This window comes from Drosophila arizonae, chromosome 2 (genome assembly GCF_054131065.1).
Source record: "Drosophila arizonae isolate 15081-1271.41 chromosome 2, UAZ_ARI_1.0, whole genome shotgun sequence".
Lineage (NCBI taxonomy): Eukaryota > Metazoa > Arthropoda > Insecta > Diptera > Drosophilidae > Drosophila > Drosophila arizonae.
Window position 1 is genome coordinate 9835417 of NC_142922.1, and position 19300 is coordinate 9854716.

Sequence of the window (19300 nt, forward strand, 5' to 3'; positions counted from 1 at the left end):
TCTTCTTTGAGCAGAGAACTATTAATCAAACAGCTCCAACAAAATATTTTAATGAAAATCAGAGCAATAAATAATTCAGCTTGTCTCAAGCTAAATCATACATTAAAATATATTTATAATTCATATATATATATTTTATTTAAATAAATTTTCTAATATATTATATTTAGCATACATTAAAGACATTTCTAGCACAATACAAATGCCAGAATCTGCGGCCTATCGATAGGCGATTGTTGCTAATACGAATTTCAGTTGCACGACAAACATTTTCACGTCGCCGCGCAGCCGATTTTCAGTCGTGAAAAGTTGTCTGCGCCGCTTGGTCTGTGCGCCGAATGCTTATTGTGGGCTGCGGTCAAAATGTGTTTGCCGTGTTCATTTTTCATTCGTTGCGCATACGCCACATGCGCCGCGCGTCTTGTGAGCGCTTAACAAGTGTTTTCCGTCTTCCAAGTGACAAATTCAAGTCAAATGGGCAATCAATTTTGTAAAACTGACTAAACAAACACACAAATTATGTAAATAGAAAAGAAAAGTGTATCTAATGAGCCTGTTGTGAAGTGTCGTAGATAAGAGTTCAAAGTGCGTGTGGACTGTTTGTAACTAAACGCACAAATAATCTACATAAAACTCAACTAGTGTTGGGAGAGCACCCGTAGGTGGTTTATAAATAATATGACTAACAATTAATTAACATTAGCTTATCAACAGATTAGGTACGGCAAATGCTCAATTAATTTGCTCAACACCTTGTCGCATGTCGCAATATTTCATGGGCTGTCACACGCTTGAAACGTTTGAATAGTTTTTCCTCCGGTTTTATTGTCGTCTGCGATGGCTCGCAAAGCTGTTTTATGCGCCTTCATAATTTAGAAAACAATTTTGATACAGATACACATACATTCTATATAGCAGATTCTGTGTGTGTAGAGCGGAACAGTAGGAATTGTTTATGAAAATCACAGAAAGCTTAACGCAAAGTCAAAAAGCAAAACATTAACCCACACACGCCGACGAATCGGTCATGGAACGGCTCGACTCTGCTCTGGCATCAGTCAATGTCAGTTGGCTGGCTGCCAGCCGAGGGACGCGCGGGGCATGCAGCCGAATGGAAAGAAAGAAAAAAGGGAAAGTGTGCGACGACATGTTCATGCAGTCGAGTGGATTGGAAAATTTTAGATGCGCTACACTCGCCCCGAAAAGTTGCTCAATAACAACAAAGCAAATTTTCCAAGCACATTTTCAATTGTTCCATTTCAGATGTCAAGTATCAAGTGGCATAGATATACATACTTATATCTGCCATATATACTTATATATTGAAAACATATGTTGCCTGGCATATTTTATCTATTATTTAAATTATTTACTATTTATTTATACTCATGGCATTGGCCCAAGTGCAGAATTTATGGCTGTCATTTCTGTTCGGAAAACTTTTCAAGTTTATGCTTAAATCTCTGCTGGAATTGTGCAATAATTGGCAATGATATGCGTTGACATACTATGTAAATATCTGAAATTGGCGAAGGCTGTATACTTGAACGAGTTTTAAATGGGGCTATGAAGAGTGGGCTGCCTTTTGATATCATTTTTTATAGAGTTCTGTCTCTGAGATGTTAAATCGTTGGGTAGAAAATTCACTTCAGGTTTTTGGAATTACAGCTATCAAAAATTTGTCTTGTTTGTTATTATAGAGAGAGAGGGGCATTATACATATATGAAGAACTATTCCAAGTTATAATATATGGTTTTTTTAAATACCCATTCAGGAAAGTGAAATGAGTATATTGCTTTTTTGCAGTGTCCGTCTTGCTGTACGCGCCTCTCTAAAAGAGGAGTTAGAAATTAGAAAATTCTAGAGATTAGGGTATATACCCGCGTCAACTAGAATATATACTCGCATGGAGCAACCAAGATCATAATAATATAGCTGATCTCTTCTACGCCCACTGTGGGCGGGGCAAGGCAATTCCGAGCAAAGCAAATCAAACAATCTATATCTTTCTAGCTGAACTGTGTTATGACCGTGAATGAGTATTCTGCAGTCGTTAGCATCCGACCGAAACATTCTTTTAATATTATAAAAGTTCATAACTTTTGTTGAGTTAACTTGAAGTTATTCCTTATTCGGTAAGCTTTCCTACTGACAAACGGCTTCAACTGTCTGTGAGTGAGCTTCGTGCTATGCGTTGCATGTATTGCATGCATGCATTGTAATACTCTGTTCTTATCGATAATAGACTAACTGAAATCAGTCAGTCAAACAGTAAAAATATGTTGGCTCCCAAGGCTAACTGAGACTGAGGCCATCAACCTAAGGCAACAATACAAGATGTCGAAAGCGTTGCAACTGGCAGCGATAAGCCTCAAGCATCGCCTGACCTTGCCGTTGGAAAGCTTTGAGTGGCATGATTGCACTTGACTTAAGTAATATGATTCTGCTGTTACTTCATATGAAAAGCTCTGAAAGGAGTAGGATTATTGGCTCAATCGCTCTTTTGAAAGCATACGTATTCTCTCCTTATACGTTCATCTATTGGAGTATTGTTAATATATAGCTGTATGTCTAATATTTCGATCAAAACAGTGTGCTTCGCTTATTTGCATTCCCCATTGAATGCTCAATATCTCATGCAATTTATCAGAGATTCGCATCTATTAATTACTTGCACGCATTATAATAATATAGCGGGGTTAACACACATATTTATTATGGATATGAAATGTATATAGTATTTATTTTGTTTATAGCTGAATTGATCGAATCCGATTTGGTTTTCTTACTGCATCATTTCCGTTTGTGGGTTTTTGCTTATCTTTCAATTTGCTGCCAAAACGCAAAGCTCAAGCTTCGCGTCCTCGCCCCCTACCACTCCATATCTCTCGCTCTCTTCCTCTTTCTCCCCCTCTCTCTCTTATTCTGGCATCGATTGACGTTTTCCAAATTTTCGTGCAATTTGCATGTATTTTTAGCTTTTATCTATTTTGAAAATAAATGAATTTCAATGGAAGCAAAATACGCGCAAATTGCGCCGCAAAAGTTAGCGAAAATCTCTGTGCCCCATCAATTAGTGGCACAATCAAATGCAACACGCCAGCTTGTTGCCGCTGTGGCATCCACTTATAAAACACACGCTGCCTTTTCAGCTGCTTTCGCCTCATTGATGGTGACGTCAATGTGCGCGTCGTGGCCCTACAATACGCCTGCTTTATAGTAGATATATAGATACATGTAGATATATGCCGATATAAGTATATTTATATGTATGTATATGTGTCTGCATAGGTGTATTACTGTCTCTAATTTTAGCGATCTTTACGCTGCTCGGCCTCTCTTTGCGGAACTTTGCGATTTTTATACTTTTATTGCTGCCTATAATTGGTCTGTTTATGTGCGCGCCCTGAACTTGAAACGATTTACAACATCAGCGTGCTGCATGCTGCATGCTGTATGCCGCATGTTGCGGCCAGAGTGAGCACATTGCATGCTGTTGCAACACAGCTAGAGCTGGGCTGCGTTAGTTTTTCCTGGGATTATTATGATGTTATATAGTCGCGCTGTTGCGGTAATTAGATTTATTTTTGTCACGTTGCCGCAATTTGAACTTTGGCGCAGAGTCGAAGTGCCCGCTGACTCAGTGCAGAGCGAAGACACTGCAAGAAAATACGAGATAGTTGATGCAAAAAATATATACGTATTTAGATATATATGTATACATAAGTGCTTTTTGTACTTCAATATTTGATATCGCATATATGTAGAGAGAAGGAGTGAGCAATAGACGGAAGGAAGAGAAGAAAGAAGGAAAAGCAGGGAAAGGAGCACAATTGAAAATGGATATAGAGCGCGAGAGATAGAAAAAACGAGGGAGCAAAAGAGATTGAGATAAAAAAAGAGAAAGAGATAAAGAAAGAAAGAGAGAGAAAAAAACAGATGAAAGAGGGATGGAAATTACCATATATATAAAGGGAGAGAGAAAGATAAAGAAAAAGAGAGAAAGATAGAGAAACAGTGAGATAAAGATGGTGAAGATACAGAAGAAAGGAGAAAGGAAGAGACAGAATAAAGCAGAATGAGAAAAGATAAAGAAACGAGATGAGAAGCGCAGAGAGAGGAAAGAGATTGAAAGAAACGGAAAATATAGAGATAGTAGAGAAAATGAGCAGGAAGGGGCTTCCAATGACAGAGCGAAAAAAAGAACTAGATTCAATAACAAATAAACAGTCAACTATTCAAAATATTCGATAGAGGCACATATACCACATTTTGATATGTACAGGGGAATTAGGAAAATGTGAGAGCGACAAAAAAATAAATAAAAAATGTCAAATAGCTTAATGGGCAGACAAACAGGAAGCAAGCGCCACAGATATCGTGATGCTCGAGAATAAAACCAAAATAAAAGAGAAAAACAAACGCAAGCATATATTATGATGGATATTTATATATGCATATAATTTTTATGGGCAATTAAAATGTTTTCTTTGAGGCAATCGTTAGCCATGTCTCTTTTGACCTGACTTACGCCCACTTTTGGCGCCATGTACATATGTAAGCTGTTGCCATTCCACTGGCAGCTGAGCGCAGATATGGAATGTGGGCTTTGCAATGGTGAATGGGCACAGCTCATGCTCATTGTTGTTTTCGATGACACATAATGATAAAATCGAACAATTAGCCTTTAGCTCTCAACACATCAATTAATATTCATAAGCAGACTAATACAGCAGTAAATCTATAGCTATAAACATGCGTGTGAATGTGTGTGTAGATATTTATTTTTTTTTTGCTATGCAATACAATCGCAATTAAAATTAATTATGCCATATGTCTTTTTGTCAAGTGTAGCTCATGCGTCTCGTTTGCTCATATTTGTCCAGCGTTTGTCATCGCAGTTCCAGTTCCAGTTCAGCCGTCGGTTCAGCCGGTTCAAAAGCAACGAACGCATCGCACAGTCACTGTGTATGTGTGTGTGTGAGTATGTAGTGTAATAGATGTCTAATGCTAATTAGTTAGTCTCTAGTCACATATGCAAATGTAAATAAATACTTATTATTTAAATCAACAGGTTGCGACACTGAAATAAGCGATAAAAACGATTTGTTTATAAACGAAATAACGAACAGCAAAAATTGGCAAATGTGAAAAGTTGCCGACAGAGGAAGAAGCAAAGCAGCAAAGCGATGGACATGCATTCAAATGAAAAATAAAAGCGATTTCAAAGTGCACATATATTTTGGCAAAGTGTGTGTGAGTGTGCAACTGTGTGTGAACGAAACAAATTGACGAAAATGTTTAATTTGCTGCGACGCACGCGTCAAAGAAAAGCGCAGAAGAACAACAAAAACTACGATGTAAGCGACGAAGAGGAAGCAATACAAACGAAAATAACAACAACAGCGACAGCAAGTGGTGCGGCTGCTGCTGCGGCTGCCAGGACCAGAGAGCAAGAGAGCAGTAATGCTAGCGAGAGCCGTTGCCTATTCAGCGCCAGAGAGCGCGACGCTGAGCGAGCAAGAGCGTGCGAGCAAAAGAGCGAAATGCGTTTGCCTACGCAGGCAGCGCGACGCGCTGTGATCGAAGAGCTGGAGGACTTAAGCAGCGACGAGCACGACGAAGAGCGGCAAAGTGTAAATTTAGCTAAAACAGCTGCGCCGACAGCAACAGCAACAACAACAGCAATAACAACATCAGCTAATGGCCATTCAGCGATCTCTTGGCGCTCCGACAATTTGAATATAAATAACATGGGCGCAGGCAATGGGGCGACGGCGACGAGGACAACGTCTGTTGTTGTTGATCATGATGATGATGATACTGATGTAGACGATGATCGAAATGGTGGCGGTGCTGCTGCTGTTGCTGCTGCTGGGCATGGCGGCGCGACCAGTCCAAACGAGTCAGCCAGCGCGAACGCAAAAGCAAATAACGTCGACGGTCGGCCAATTGGCATTATTAGTACGAACATTGGCCAAACGAAAAAACGCCACAATAACGGGCCAATTACCGATGGCACGGTAATTGACGCGAGCGATACGGTGATATATCGCAGCGCATCGAAGCAATCGAACGAATTGAAACGACAATCGCGCCTATCGCTGGGCAACATTGCGTTGCATTTAGGTGGCAACAGGGACAACATTAACACTGCCGCAGACGATACGGCGGTGCAGAAGAAGCGCAAAGCGTTGCAGAAGAGTCGCGATTTTCTCACAGATATTTTCATGGCGCGTGGACGTAACCATCAGCGTCAGCAGCGAAATCAACAGCAGCAGCAACAACAACACCAGCAACAGCAGCAACATCAATCGAAATCCAAAACATCTATCGACGACAACGTAATCGCCATTGGACAGACATTGGCAGCAGCACACCTTGAAACGAACTCCGACCCCGCGACCGCGTCCACAAATAGTTATCAAATGACTATGTCTAATAATAGCCCACAGTTGCGGCAGAGCGCGGCCAAAGAGCGTGAGCGGGAGCTAGAGAGAGAGCAGCAGCGAGAGCGCGAACGAGAGCGACAGCGTGAGCTAGATCAAGAGCGAGAGCGTGAGCGGAACGACAGTAATTCAGCTGGAGCATTGCGACAGGAGCAGCAGCCAAAAGAGATCGGCCAGCTGGCGAGAGAGGAGCAGCAGCAGCGACGAGATGCGCATAGAGCGGCGAGTGCCAATTTTATTCAAGCGGCAAACGTCGAGCTGTGCACTGTCGCGGAAGATCAGCAAGAGGACGCTGCCGTACTGCAACGCAGCAACAGCAGCAGCAGTATCAGCAGCAGCAGCAACAACAACAACGACAACACCACTAGCAACAACAACACAAGTGACATAATCTCTGGGAACATGGGCCAGACCAGCACCAAGCCCAACGAGTGCACACAGTCGGCGCACAGCTCACGAGCCAGCACGCCACGTGAGTTCCGTGAGTCGATCGTGAGCGAGCCGCAAAGCGTGCCCGTGGCGCCGCCGCGTCACCAGAAACAACAAACGCAACAGGAAGTGCCCAAAATAACTGTCGTCGACTGCAGCTTCGAGCAGAGTCCCAATGGCAGTCCACAGGCGGGGGAGGTGTTCTATGACTTTGAGAGCCAGTCCCCCACCCAGGGCCACTGTCAGGGCCACGACCTTAACATCCAGGAGCTGAACGAGGCACACGAGGAGACGCTCGAGGATGAGGTGTTCGATATACCCACGACGATCTATCAGCAGCAGGCGAATGGCATTCCCCGACCCTGGACACGCTTGACCAATGTCAAGCTGGAGAATGTACAGGAGGAGGCCGAGGAGGATGAGGATGATCCGCAGGCCGAGCCAGAGCCCGAGGACGATGAGCTTGATGAGGCGCTCGATCTCGAGTGTGATGACCGTGGGCGTGGCACGCCCAACAGCTCACGCAAATCGGCGAGCAGCGAACGCAGCGCGCTCAAAAGCGATTCCAATCTCAGCAGCAGCTATGCCGACTCGGGCATCGGCATGGGCCTGGGCGTGGCCGCCAACGAGTCAACGAGCCAAGCAGATCAAAAGCAGCAGCAGCAGCCGGTGCAGCGCAGCGCTGCTTCTATGCAGCCACGGCGTACGCCCTTCGTGCGCGACGGCAACTCAACGTCCACCGACTGCGACTGCGAGGAGCTGCTGCTGCAGTGCGACGAACTCGACGATGAGCAGCAGTTCGACGAGCGTTTGGTGTGCATCGAGAGCATTAGCCTGCCCGATGTCGTTGTCGAGTCAACGACCGTCACATCGCAAGCAAATGCCACCAGCAGCAGCAGCAGCAGTGCCAACAACAACAACAACAACAACAACAACAACAGCAGCAGCAATGGCAACAATGGAGATGGCCATCTGAATATCAATATTACCAACGGCGCCGGCGGCAATAGCCTCGGCAATGTGCATTTCATACCAATACATATCGAGGGTTCAGCAACGGCGGCACGCAGTCGCAGCAACAGTCCCAAGCAGCGCAGCTTGGACGACAGTTGCATAGGACGCAACACCGTGGAGATCGTCGAGGATGGCAGCGTGCTCAACAATCAGGCGGACAATAATCGTGAAGCACAGGAGCTGAGGTAACGTACATGCCTTGTCTAACGTAATTAAGTAACGTATATGCCATGTCTAACGTAATCAAACAACGTATATGCCATGTCTAACGTAATCACGTAAGGTTTATGTCAAGCATAAGGTAGTAAAGTATCGTATATTCTATGACTAACATATTCATGTGATGTACAAGCCATGAGTTACGTAATCACGTAACGTAGCTAACGTAGTCAAATAACGCATATTCCGTGATCAGCCTAGTTACGTAACGTGTAAGCCATGTCTAACGTAATCACGTAACGTATGTGCCATGTCAAACGTATATACCATGCCAACGTAATCACGTAACGTATATGCCAAGTCTAAAGTGATCACCTATATCAAGCTTAACGTAGTATAGTATCGTATATTACATGCCTAACGTAATCATGTAACGTATAAGGCATGTGTTACGTAATCACGTAATGAATATACATAGTCAAGTAACTTATAGCCGTTGTCTAACGTAATTACGTAACGTGTATGCCATGTCTAACGTAATCACGTAATGCATAGGCCATGAAGAACAATATCACATCACGTATACGCCAAATATAACTTGGTCAACTATGTAAAGGACATGTCTAACGTAATCACGTAACATATAGTCAATGTCTAACGTAGTCAAGTAACGCATACATCAAACCAAACTTAGTCACTTCACGTATACGGCATGGCTAACGTGTTCAAGTAACGTATACGCCATGTCTCCCACGTCGCAGTCATAAATCAAAAGAATAAGCAAACAAAAACAAAAGTGAAACTAAGCGATGATCTAATACGTCTCTAGCTCTTCGGCTACTGCTGCTGAATGATTCAACGTTTTGTTTATTGTCTGTGCAGTGCGGCGTATGCGCAATATTTATGCCCGTTGCTCTCCAAAGCTGCTGCAACTGCATTTTCCTTTGTTGCGTCAAATGCGATGCCTTAATTAATTAGCTGATCCCTGCCTCCCGCCCCCCACCGACTTCCCGACTTCTTCCACCACATATTCCATGACATTTGCGTAGCAATTTTCTTGCTGCCATTCATCTTGAGCGCTTTTCCCATTTCTTGTTCTTCATTTATACATATATATATATATATATATTTTGTTTATATAGCAAGATATATGTACTTTGTGGCAGTTTTCCAGCCAAGTCACCTAAAAAGAAAACATTTTTCTGCGCTTTGATTTTATTGAGTTTTTATATTATAAACTTTTTTTCTGTTTTTTGCACATGCCAATTATTATTGTGTGTTCCCAGAGTATGATATATGTATATGATTTCTTGGAAAACATGAAAATCGAAGAGGATTTTTTATTATTTTTTACATGTATCAAAGTAAAGTTTATTTATCATTGTTGCGTAGAAACATTGAAATTATTCAGATTTGATAAATATTAAACAAAAATATTGCTCCTACAATTTGATACCTTGACAAAATTTTCAAAATTTGCCTAAATATTCTTAAAAGCCTTTTCTAAATATGAGAAAAAAGGAGCTAAACCCTGATTATCAAATGTATTTCAAATATTGCTGGAAACTTCATTAAATCGTAGTTGAAGCCATCAATAACTTTTCCCAGCCTTTTGCTTGCCTTTTGACATTGAACTTGGGCAACTCTGAAGATCTCTTAATTAAATACTAATTTATATACATATGTGCTATATTTTTAATAAAGCGTTTGTTTAATAGATAAAATAAAATACGCACTGCAGATTCTTATAGGATATAGCGCTGTTCATCACCGCCAACTATTGGAACTTATTGTTCTTAACAAAAAAACCTTGAACTAACTTGAAAGATTCCATTTGAATCCCCAAATACCACACAGTATATATGTTTATATGTATTTAAATATTTATAACAATGAATTCCTAATAATATTTTTGTTAGTTTTTTTTTTTTATTCTTTAAGTTTGTTTTTTTTTTTTGCATTTGTTTTTCTTTTGCTTTCGCCCTCTTTAAATGTTTTTGTTTAAGCAAAATTAATCTCAATTTAAAAGCAATTATTTTCTTGACTATTACGTATATGTTATTGCGAAACTATTTGTTTACTATATTATACTATATTTTTATTTATGTATGTATTTATTTGTATTCATATCATATAACCACAAATGTCACTTGCCCATTGTTTGGCCTTCATAAATATGACAGATTGTGACAGCCGGTCGGCAAGTGTCTTGACCAGCCACCAATTGTTATATTATACATAGATATATTTATATATATTTGGCACTAATTATTCACATTAGTATTTATATACAATTATTAAATATTTTATAGAATAAACTGGCATTTGATGGCATGCTGTTCGTGCCCTTCCGTTTTGGGGCGTCGAGCTCACCGTTTGCCGTAAATCAGCTGAAAATAATTTCGCTCGTCATTTGTTGGCAACATGTTTGTTCGCATTTCGCATTTCGTATTTTGTGTTTCCCACGCCGAATTTTCAATAATTTTCATTTCATATGCGCTACGTCAAATGTGCATTGCGAACTCGAGCTGCCTGCTCTAGTTTTTCCGGTTTATTTTGGTTGCTTTTACTTCTCTTCAATTATTTTGCTATCTTTTCTATGCCAAGTGAAATATTTCTAAATTGCAAATGCTTGCAAATGCACACGTCTTAGATTTCTGGAGGAAGGCGGCTGCTCTTGATTTAACAGCTGGCCCATGAAAGTGGCCAAGTAAACAATCTTAGCCCATCAAGTCGAATGTTTACGCCCAGCGCCACGCAATGGGGCGTATGCGTAATTTCGTTAGCGTGCATCTAACTTATGAGCTGCTGTGTTTAGATGAAGTAATTTCATGAACAACTTGGACATAAACAAACTAACTGAGAGAGAAGAAGAAGAAGCAGCAGCAGCAGCAGCAGCATTCTTCGTCAAAAACTCAAAAATAATTGAAATAACTTGCCAGATACATCTGTTGTATCTATGTATCTATGTATCTGCTGTATCTTGTACGCAGCATCGCGTGTCACAATTTGATAAATTCGCCACTCATTGTCTCTCGAGCAGCATCTTAACACTTGCCAAATCGCACAGCTACACGGATACGGCTATACGGATACAGATACAAAAACAGCTACAGCTACAGCTACAGCTATAGAGCTATAGATACACAGATACGTTGTTTCTTTTATAAATAGCTTTGCGCATTTGCACATTGCCGCGCGACAAGACAGCAAATTTAAATAAGTTACATTCAATTAAAACGTATTTTATTTTGCGTTTAATGCAGAAACAAAATAAAACAAGCTAAATGCCAATGCTGACAACGACCTGAACGCCAATGCAATACTCTAACAGGAACAATAAAGTGATATATGTATAACTGATTGATTTATATATAAATATATATATATATTTTGTAAATAATGAATTGTTTATATATAAATATATATATATAAATATATAAATATATGTATAATTGAAAGCTAATATTTTATGCAAAATTTTGTGTACATTTTATGTTATTTGTTTTTAATCTAGAATCAAAATTGATAGCTTTAATGAGAATTTAATGTACATATATTTTAGCTGCAACATATTCCACATAAGTTTGCTCTATATCAATTTTTATGATGTATAACTTGAAAAACATATACCAGCTGATACATATATATCACATGCTTTGTTTCTGGCCTAGTTTCGATATAAACATATGCCAACTTTTCAACTTTTTGATAGACTTTGTTCAGTCAAAAGTTTTATGATAGACTTTTACCTTTCACTAGTTTTCTCATTGTTCGCAAGGCACATATAGCTGATTTTGCTAGCTTATAAAACATAAATAGGTGTTTTCCTTACTTAACTGCCATGAGATACATAACTAGCTCTTCGATAGTGCAGCGCTTTAAGTAAACCTTGATAATAAAAAACTTAGGCTCACTTTGCTTCACATTTATAAAACTGCGAAACAAAATGAAAAACAAAATTGAATTTCCCTTTCAAATGTTTAAAGTGATTGAGTATTATTCGAATCGCTTTTCGCAGCAACTTTATAAAGTTTGCCCAGCCTTATCAGCTGTTCATCCCATTATATCTATCCACCCCTACTACGTGAGCTGCTGCTCTATAAACAATCTAGATAAACAGCTCATCAATAGACCATCCAGTCAAAGCCCTTTTCAAGCCATACACAATCCAGCTCACAGTGTCATTATGGCCCATTCAAAGGGTATCAGCTCTAAGAAATACTAAATACAATAGATGCGCATGTCTGCGTTGTCTGCGTCGTCGCTAGCAAATTATGGCTAGCCTGTGGGGAAGGCATTCCCACAATGTTTTCTGCACCTCATTTCAGTCTTTCGATTCAAGTGCGTCAAGTCGTTAACATATACAAAATATATATATAAATATATATGTGTATATGTGTGAGTGTGAGCTATACAGGTGCGGGTGTATATATATATTTTTTTTCTTTCTTAAATAATATAATTATTTATTTATTTATATTGCGGCTTAGTTAAAAATCTAACATAAGACACGAGTGCGTGCGCTGCTCACGTAGCTGACTCATTTTTTGTTTTCACTCGGATTTTCTAGAGATTTGTTGACTAAAAATATATGCAACCTATATAGAGAGACAACAAATACATATTTATATATGTATTATAGATATTTACACTAATTTGTCTGGCTTTTGCTAATTTGTATTTAATTATTGCAAAATTCATTCGCAGAAAGGAGCTCAAGGTGCAGAAGGCGCGTTTTAGCTCACAGCTCGAGGATGCGCACAAAAATGTTCAAAATCTGGAGAGTAAAGTGAGCGATATGCAGCTAAAGATACAGAATCTGGAGCAGGAGCTCTCGCAGAAGCAATGGAATGTGGACAGTGAGTTGAACTAAGCAAATCCCTGAGATCGCACTTTCATCATATTTGTTCGCAGGACTCCAGGGAGAGCTGACGGCCGCGCAAAAGGACGATGAATATGTGCGCAAGAAGCTGAAGCTGCTCGAGGACGAAAAGATGCATCTGCGGCACAAATTCAGCGACGATGAAGACGAATTCCGACGCAAATACAGTGAGTAGTTGGCAATTTGATTTCGAAATAAAATCAAAACAAAAACTCGTTATCTTAGATACTTTGGAGGCGCAATACAACGAATTAACCGAGAAGTACAAACAGACGCAGAGCCTGGCAAATGGACTACAGACCCAGCTGGCTGCAGCTCAGGCTGAGCTGGCCAAGTGGGCCGATGAGGTGAACAGAATACGTGAGGAGCTGGAGGAGCAAATACGCATACTCAAAAATGCACTCGAGAATTCCGAGGCGGAGCGCAAAATCTGTGAGGATAAGTGGCAAACCGAGTTCGAGCTGCTAAGAACACACAACAGAGGTGCGACCCACATTGTAATACGCTACACACACACCTGCATGCAAAACAAATATTGCTTTTAGATACCCTCGAGCACTTAGAAGGGCAAAGGGTGGGCTGAACTGAAAGGCAACTATATCTCAGTAGATGTGGAGGCGAAATTTCAGTTCAAGTCAATGAACAGCAATCGCTTCTCTTTACCCTTCTCGTGAACTAAAGCTGATGGGAAATAGATTATATATTATAGCATTATATTATTTTTCATTGTTTAGTCGTTTTATCTCACTTTCTGTCTCTTTCCTTATCAAAAACTCTCTTTGCCTTTCTCTTAGTGATTGTTTCTTAGTCTCAGAGATGATTAGAAGTTGAGGTTTTTCATTTACTCTTTAAGTTTTTCTTCGATTCCCATTCTCTCTCTTTCAATCCCGCCCTACGTCTACTGCTAGCTTCGTTGTCTCTCTCCAGGGCTCCATCCGCCTTTTATTGTTTTCCAGTTTACCTTTCCCTACTTGCCTCCCGCTCCCTCTCTCTTTCTCTATCGCCCTCTCACTCTCTCGCTCGATCTCTTTTTCCAAGTTTCTATTTTACTTTCATCTGATTCTCATTCCCATCCTTTTTCTTTCAATCTTTTCCCTCTCTTACATTATTCATTTCCACTTTGACTTTATCACTTTGTAAATTCCGCCTTTCTATGCAATTTTCATAAAGTGAATACACCTTTTATACAATAAGAAACTCAACTATAATACTTTATACAGGATATCTTCTAGTCTATAATATTTTCGTGTGTCTTTTCATAATTGACAGAACGCGAGGAGACCCTGATGTCGGACTGCGAGTGGCAGATGCGGCAAATGCAGCGCCAGTGGAAGGACAAACTGGACAAATCCAATTACGAACGCAAACAGGCAGCGGCCAAGGCCGAGGAGCTGGAACTGGAGCTGCAATCACGTCGCAAGGAGGCGGAAAGTTTGCGCATTTGCCAGGCACAGGTGAAGTCGCTAAGCGGCGTCGTCAGCGAACAGGAGCGCTCCATCCAGACGCTCATGGAGCGCATCGATAACCTGAAGGATGAACTCGAAATGGCCAACAGCAATCTGGAGACACAGATCGAAGCTGTGCACAAGATTAAATATCAGTGTGATAAGTGAGTCGAACTATCTTTTGAATACTTCTCAATGAAAGCGTATGATAATCTGTGAACTTTACTCTGCAGCGCCATTTATGATAAGGAGCGTCAAATGATCTATCGCATCGATGAGGTGCGCAACGAAGCTGCCGCCTTTTGGGAGAATAAACTTTAGTAAGTAAACAAAGTAAACAAGTTGGTAAGGTAAATTCAGTGAGAAAGCTTGTTTATAAGTCAGTTATACATTTGTACTGGCTTAGGGAAAAAACACTTCATACATACAATATTCAATTTGAAACTTTATTTACTATTTTAATAAATACAGTAGAATCCGGTTATAACGTCTCCGCTTAAAGCGTCCCCATACAAACTTATATGAAAGAGCCTCCGCTTAGTACGTCTCCGCTTTTAACGACAATCCGCTTATGCCGACGATTTTTTTCATAGTTTTGAGTCAATCACCGGTGATTACGACGTGATAACAAAAAATACCGAAATAATGACAACTAATTTCAGCATAAGAAGACTCTGTTAGAAATGTATACATGTATGTATTGATCAGTGCGTAGCAACGCCACAAATGCTGCTAAGACAGAGAGAGGGAGAGAGACACGGTACAATGTCGACGTCACAAAAATGTTTCCAAACTATGTTATTGAAAGAAGTTTATAAACAATGGTTGTTTTGATTACAAATTTAAATTGTTTCATAGTAAAAGCTTTAACGAACATCGCAACCGTTAAAAAAAATGGAAAAAAAAATATATTTTACTCTTTCTGGTTAAAGCGTCCTCCGGGTATAGCGACGTAAAATCGACGGTCCCTTGAGTGTCGCTATAACCGGATTCTACTGTATATATATATTTTTATTTAATAAATTTATTACTATAATAATATAAAGAAGTTTACGCATGGAAAAGTATATCCACTTATTTTCCCCAATTGTTAGGGTTTTTTTCTTTTCTTTTATAAATTCACATAAATATATATGAAGTGAATTATGTTTACTTAAACTATAATTTAATCATATTCAACACTTTGTCTCCTTGAAGGAATTCACTCAGAAAACGTATATCATACCTTAGCACTCTATAAATCTTAGAGAGGATCTCCATCTAGATTAAAATTTATTCAATATCGAAGTTCCCCTGGTAGAGCACTTTTCCTTGTGAAATTCCCCTGAATAATCTTACATAGATTCTCATCCATAGGATTTTTCATATTTACTTTTCTTTCAATCTTCATTAAAATTTTTCATTAAACAATTAATATTGTATGTTTTTGTATTTAGTCATATATCCTCATACTATTAGTTTATACCATAGATTCAATTATTCCAGTAGAGTTTTCTCTTTGTTCTCTGAAAAAAACAAAATGTTGTAATTTTTAAGATTGTATAACTTAAGATTATATAATGGTTCCTTTAAGGTAGATTCCATTTGTGTCATTTGAAACCCTAATCCTAATCCGCATATATTTCCACTCGTTTTTCACGCTTCCAAGTGAAATTGATAGAGCCACATATATTTCCACCCATTTTTCATCTACTCAACTGAATTTGATGGATCCTTAATAATTTATGTATTCACAATCTTCCACCCCACAGCACAGAGATGACAAGACTGACCAATGAACTGGAATCCGTTTACGTGGAGGAGCGACGCGACGCATTGGACAAGCTGCAGGCGGAGCACATTGAGGAGCTGCGTGCGCTGACCAATCGCTACACGGCCAACGAGGAGGAGCTGCGTGCCGAGGTGCCAAAGCAACTAATACATACTTATTCTTGAATTAGCTAATCCAATGATATCCTCTCCAGATTGAAGAGCTGACCCAGAACTTGGAGCTGAAGAAGCAGGATTTCCTGTCGCTGCGCGAGCGCTCGGACAATGCGCTGCTGCAGACGCGCATGCATCTGGATCGTGCGGATCGTGAGTATCAGAATGCCATGTGCCGCGAGGAGGATCGACGCGTGGAGCTGGAGGAGAAGCTGCGCAAGGAGTTCGAAGCGGAAAAGGAGGAAATGGAGGAGAAGTTCCGCGAACGTTTGGATCAAGTCAAGGAGGAGTTTGCCAAGGAGCTGCAGCTGTCCACGCAGGACATGATTGAGACGCATCGAAAGGAGCTGGGTAAGATTTAGCTAAGGGAGACAGAAGCATATGCTACATCCATAATCTTTGCAGAGAGCCAAAAAGCGAAACTGCAAACCGAACGGGATGAGGCGATTCAGGAGCTCGTCGAGCGACATCGCGCCAAAATGGCCGCTGCCGAGGAACGAATCAAGTGAGTAAATTGGCTCCGAGGCAATCGATGTGACCCCAGCTAACTGTACTAGAGCCTAAACCCATATGAATATATATAGATATATATATATATATATATATATATATACAGTGCCTGCCAATAGACTTCCAACTGTTTTTGTTTGCCACATTTCTCATTTTTCATTTGCCTGCCAACAAATTCATGCATTTACTTGTCTCTTGTTTCTCTTTTACACACACACACACACACACATATACATACACTACACACACTCACACACACTCACACACAGCTGCATTGGTGCGGGCGCCCTGTGTCTGCTTGCGAAGTGGGCGTGTCCATATGCGCCCAGCATCTATGTGCTGTATCTGACGATGTCGCCATTGATTGCCTTAGCATGCTTAGTGTTCAATATAATTGCTGTGCTCTATATCAAATATCGTCATCTCTTGAACAACATTTAGAGCTAGCACATAAGTATCGAAGTCTATCTATATACATATATATATTAAACATCTAGCTATATATCATATCAATCAATCAGTTGTGCCTGCTTTGCTATGAACAATTTTTGGTCTATGTCAATGAATATATAACTTTGACTTTCTCTTTTACGCTATATATTCGTCTTCTCCTCTGTTACACACACACTCTATACCTCTCTATCTACCTCCCTTTCTGTCTCCCCCCTCTCTCTCTCTCTGTCTCTGCTTCAATCTAACATTCACAAACGTACAGCGATGTAGAGCTTCGGCATCAGCGCAATCTGAAGGACCTGAAGGCCGCCTATGATGCTGAGAAGGCGGCGCTGGATAAACGCGACATTAGCAACGCCAACGAGATCGAGCAACTGCATCGCAAGTGCCGCTGCCTGACCAATCTGTAAGTGTGTAAGCCCAGTCTGGGGCTGAACTCTGCTTAACCTACGCTTAGCCGTGTCGTCTCGTCTTGTCGCTGCTTCCGGATCGAGACGCCTTGCACGCATCACTAATCTCAATTCGCGAATCCTTTTGCAGCTTCGAGGAGATGCGCATGCGCTATGAGCGCCGTGATCCGCGCCCCGAGGACCTGCGCGAGATCGCCGAGCTGCGCCAGCGCTGCGACAGCCAGGAACGGGATCTGTTTGTTCTAACGGACCGGCTGCGCGACATGCAGAATCAAATGGCCGAGCAGCAGCTGCAGCAGCAGCAGCAGCAGCAGCGAGGCAATGCGGTCAAGAAGCCGCCGCCGAAGACTCTGGCCACCAGCTGTGATGTCATCTACGAGGAGAACGAGGAGCGTGAATCGCCCGAGCTCGAAGTGAACGGCAACTGCTCCGCCTCCTCCTCCAGCCAGGACGATGGCGAGGAGGAGGAGCCCGGCGAACAGGAGCCCAGCGACACGGAATCCAATCACACCATCGAAATCAATGGCAAATGCAAGGATCGCATCAACGAGGACGATGCCCACATGATCTCCGCCGTCTGATCCAACCGAACGGAGCAGGAATGTCTATTCACCTTGAGTCTCACGCCGGGTCCGTTGCAGCCGAGGCGCAGTCGCGCCGCGTTGCCCATTGCAGAGTTTCCTTCACTCACCAACCACAAACCACTCGACCCTTCAAGTTGCCCGCACTGTCCTCTCACCCTGCACCACTGAGCACTGACAAAGAAACACTAAACTACATAAAAATTGTAAAATACAATCTGAACTGGTTTCTAAAACCTACAATAAACAAAAAGATATAAAAGTAACAAAAAAATGAAACTTTAACGAAATATATGTAAATATTTTTAGCAAGTTTAACAAAGTTTTTAATTTTTCAACTAAAGGAAAAAACATGGAAAACAATTTATATATACATTATTTGGAAAAGGATTGGGGAAAAAATATTATAATAATTTTTTTTTTTAATTTGTTATATATATTCTTATATATATACTTAACTTTTTTGATAAGACTTTTACTGTATAATTTTGGGTATCATCTGAAAGACTAAAATTTTTAAATTTAGAAATAAAAGTTTGAATTTTGAAAAGTTCTCTCAAAAGTATAAGAGTTTTGATTTCCTAACTTATAATGTGATCTTATATAAGTTTAAGAATTAAAAAAAAAAGAAAACAAATATAGAAACAAATTTTGATACATTGGAATTATAGGATATGATAGGATAGGAATTTATGTAATGATCAGAGCCATGCTGAGTGCTCTGCTTCGACCAGGCTGGTCGACTCTCTCTCCCTTTCTTTCTCCTTCCCCCCCCCCCCCCCCCCCCTCTCACTCTCTCACTCTCTGTCTCTAGTCTTTTCTGTAAAAGTACATAGTTTTCTGAAAACTAAACTCATATCAGAGATTTGAAAATTTTTATTATTTATTTAATTTTTTTTTAATAATACATAATATAATATAATAATAATATTGAATATAGTGTTTAGATCACTAAAATCATTTGAGGTGCTTATATACGTTGCCAATTACGAATTTTTTTCTTAGTGTAGCGTAAATTTTCATATTTGACCATGGGAATTT

General features: G+C 40.4%; 1 protein-coding gene across 2 annotated transcripts; it reads left to right on the plus strand.

The window, feature by feature from the left end:
- The first annotated feature begins 287 nt into the window (after positions 1-287).
- On the plus strand, positions 288-18581 carry LOC108613487 (uncharacterized). Of its 2 annotated transcripts, XM_018006985.2 has the most exons (13): positions 288-658; positions 4856-4981; positions 5076-8078; positions 12763-12914; positions 12970-13104; positions 13163-13420; positions 14207-14546; positions 14616-14702; positions 16134-16284; positions 16347-16656; positions 16711-16810; positions 17531-17674; positions 17809-18581. In XM_018006985.2, the coding sequence occupies exons 3-13, from the start codon at positions 5299-5301 to the stop codon at positions 18257-18259; spliced, it is 4908 nt and encodes a 1635-aa protein (XP_017862474.2). In that variant the 5' UTR covers positions 288-658; positions 4856-4981; positions 5076-5298; the 3' UTR covers positions 18260-18581. The 2 variants fall into 2 exon arrangements, with proteins under 2 accessions (XP_017862474.2, XP_089321536.1); XM_089465410.1 differs by lacking the exons at positions 288-658; positions 4856-4981 and adding an exon at positions 17085-17244 and having other exon boundaries at positions 6827-8078; positions 17529-17674.
- Positions 18582-19300: the final 719 nt, after the last annotated feature.

Bases quoted from the DNA above. Each gene is read 5' to 3' on its own strand.
- LOC108613487 (XM_018006985.2), top strand. From the start codon at position 5,299: ATGTTTAATTTGCTGCGACGCACGCGTCAAAGAAAAGCGCAGAAGAAC. The intron at 14,547-14,615 runs GTGAGTCGAACT...TTTACTCTGCAG, and splicing joins ATTAAATATCAGTGTGATAA to CGCCATTTATGATAAGGAGC. The intron at 16,285-16,346 runs GTGCCAAAGCAA...TATCCTCTCCAG, and splicing joins AGGAGGAGCTGCGTGCCGAG to ATTGAAGAGCTGACCCAGAA.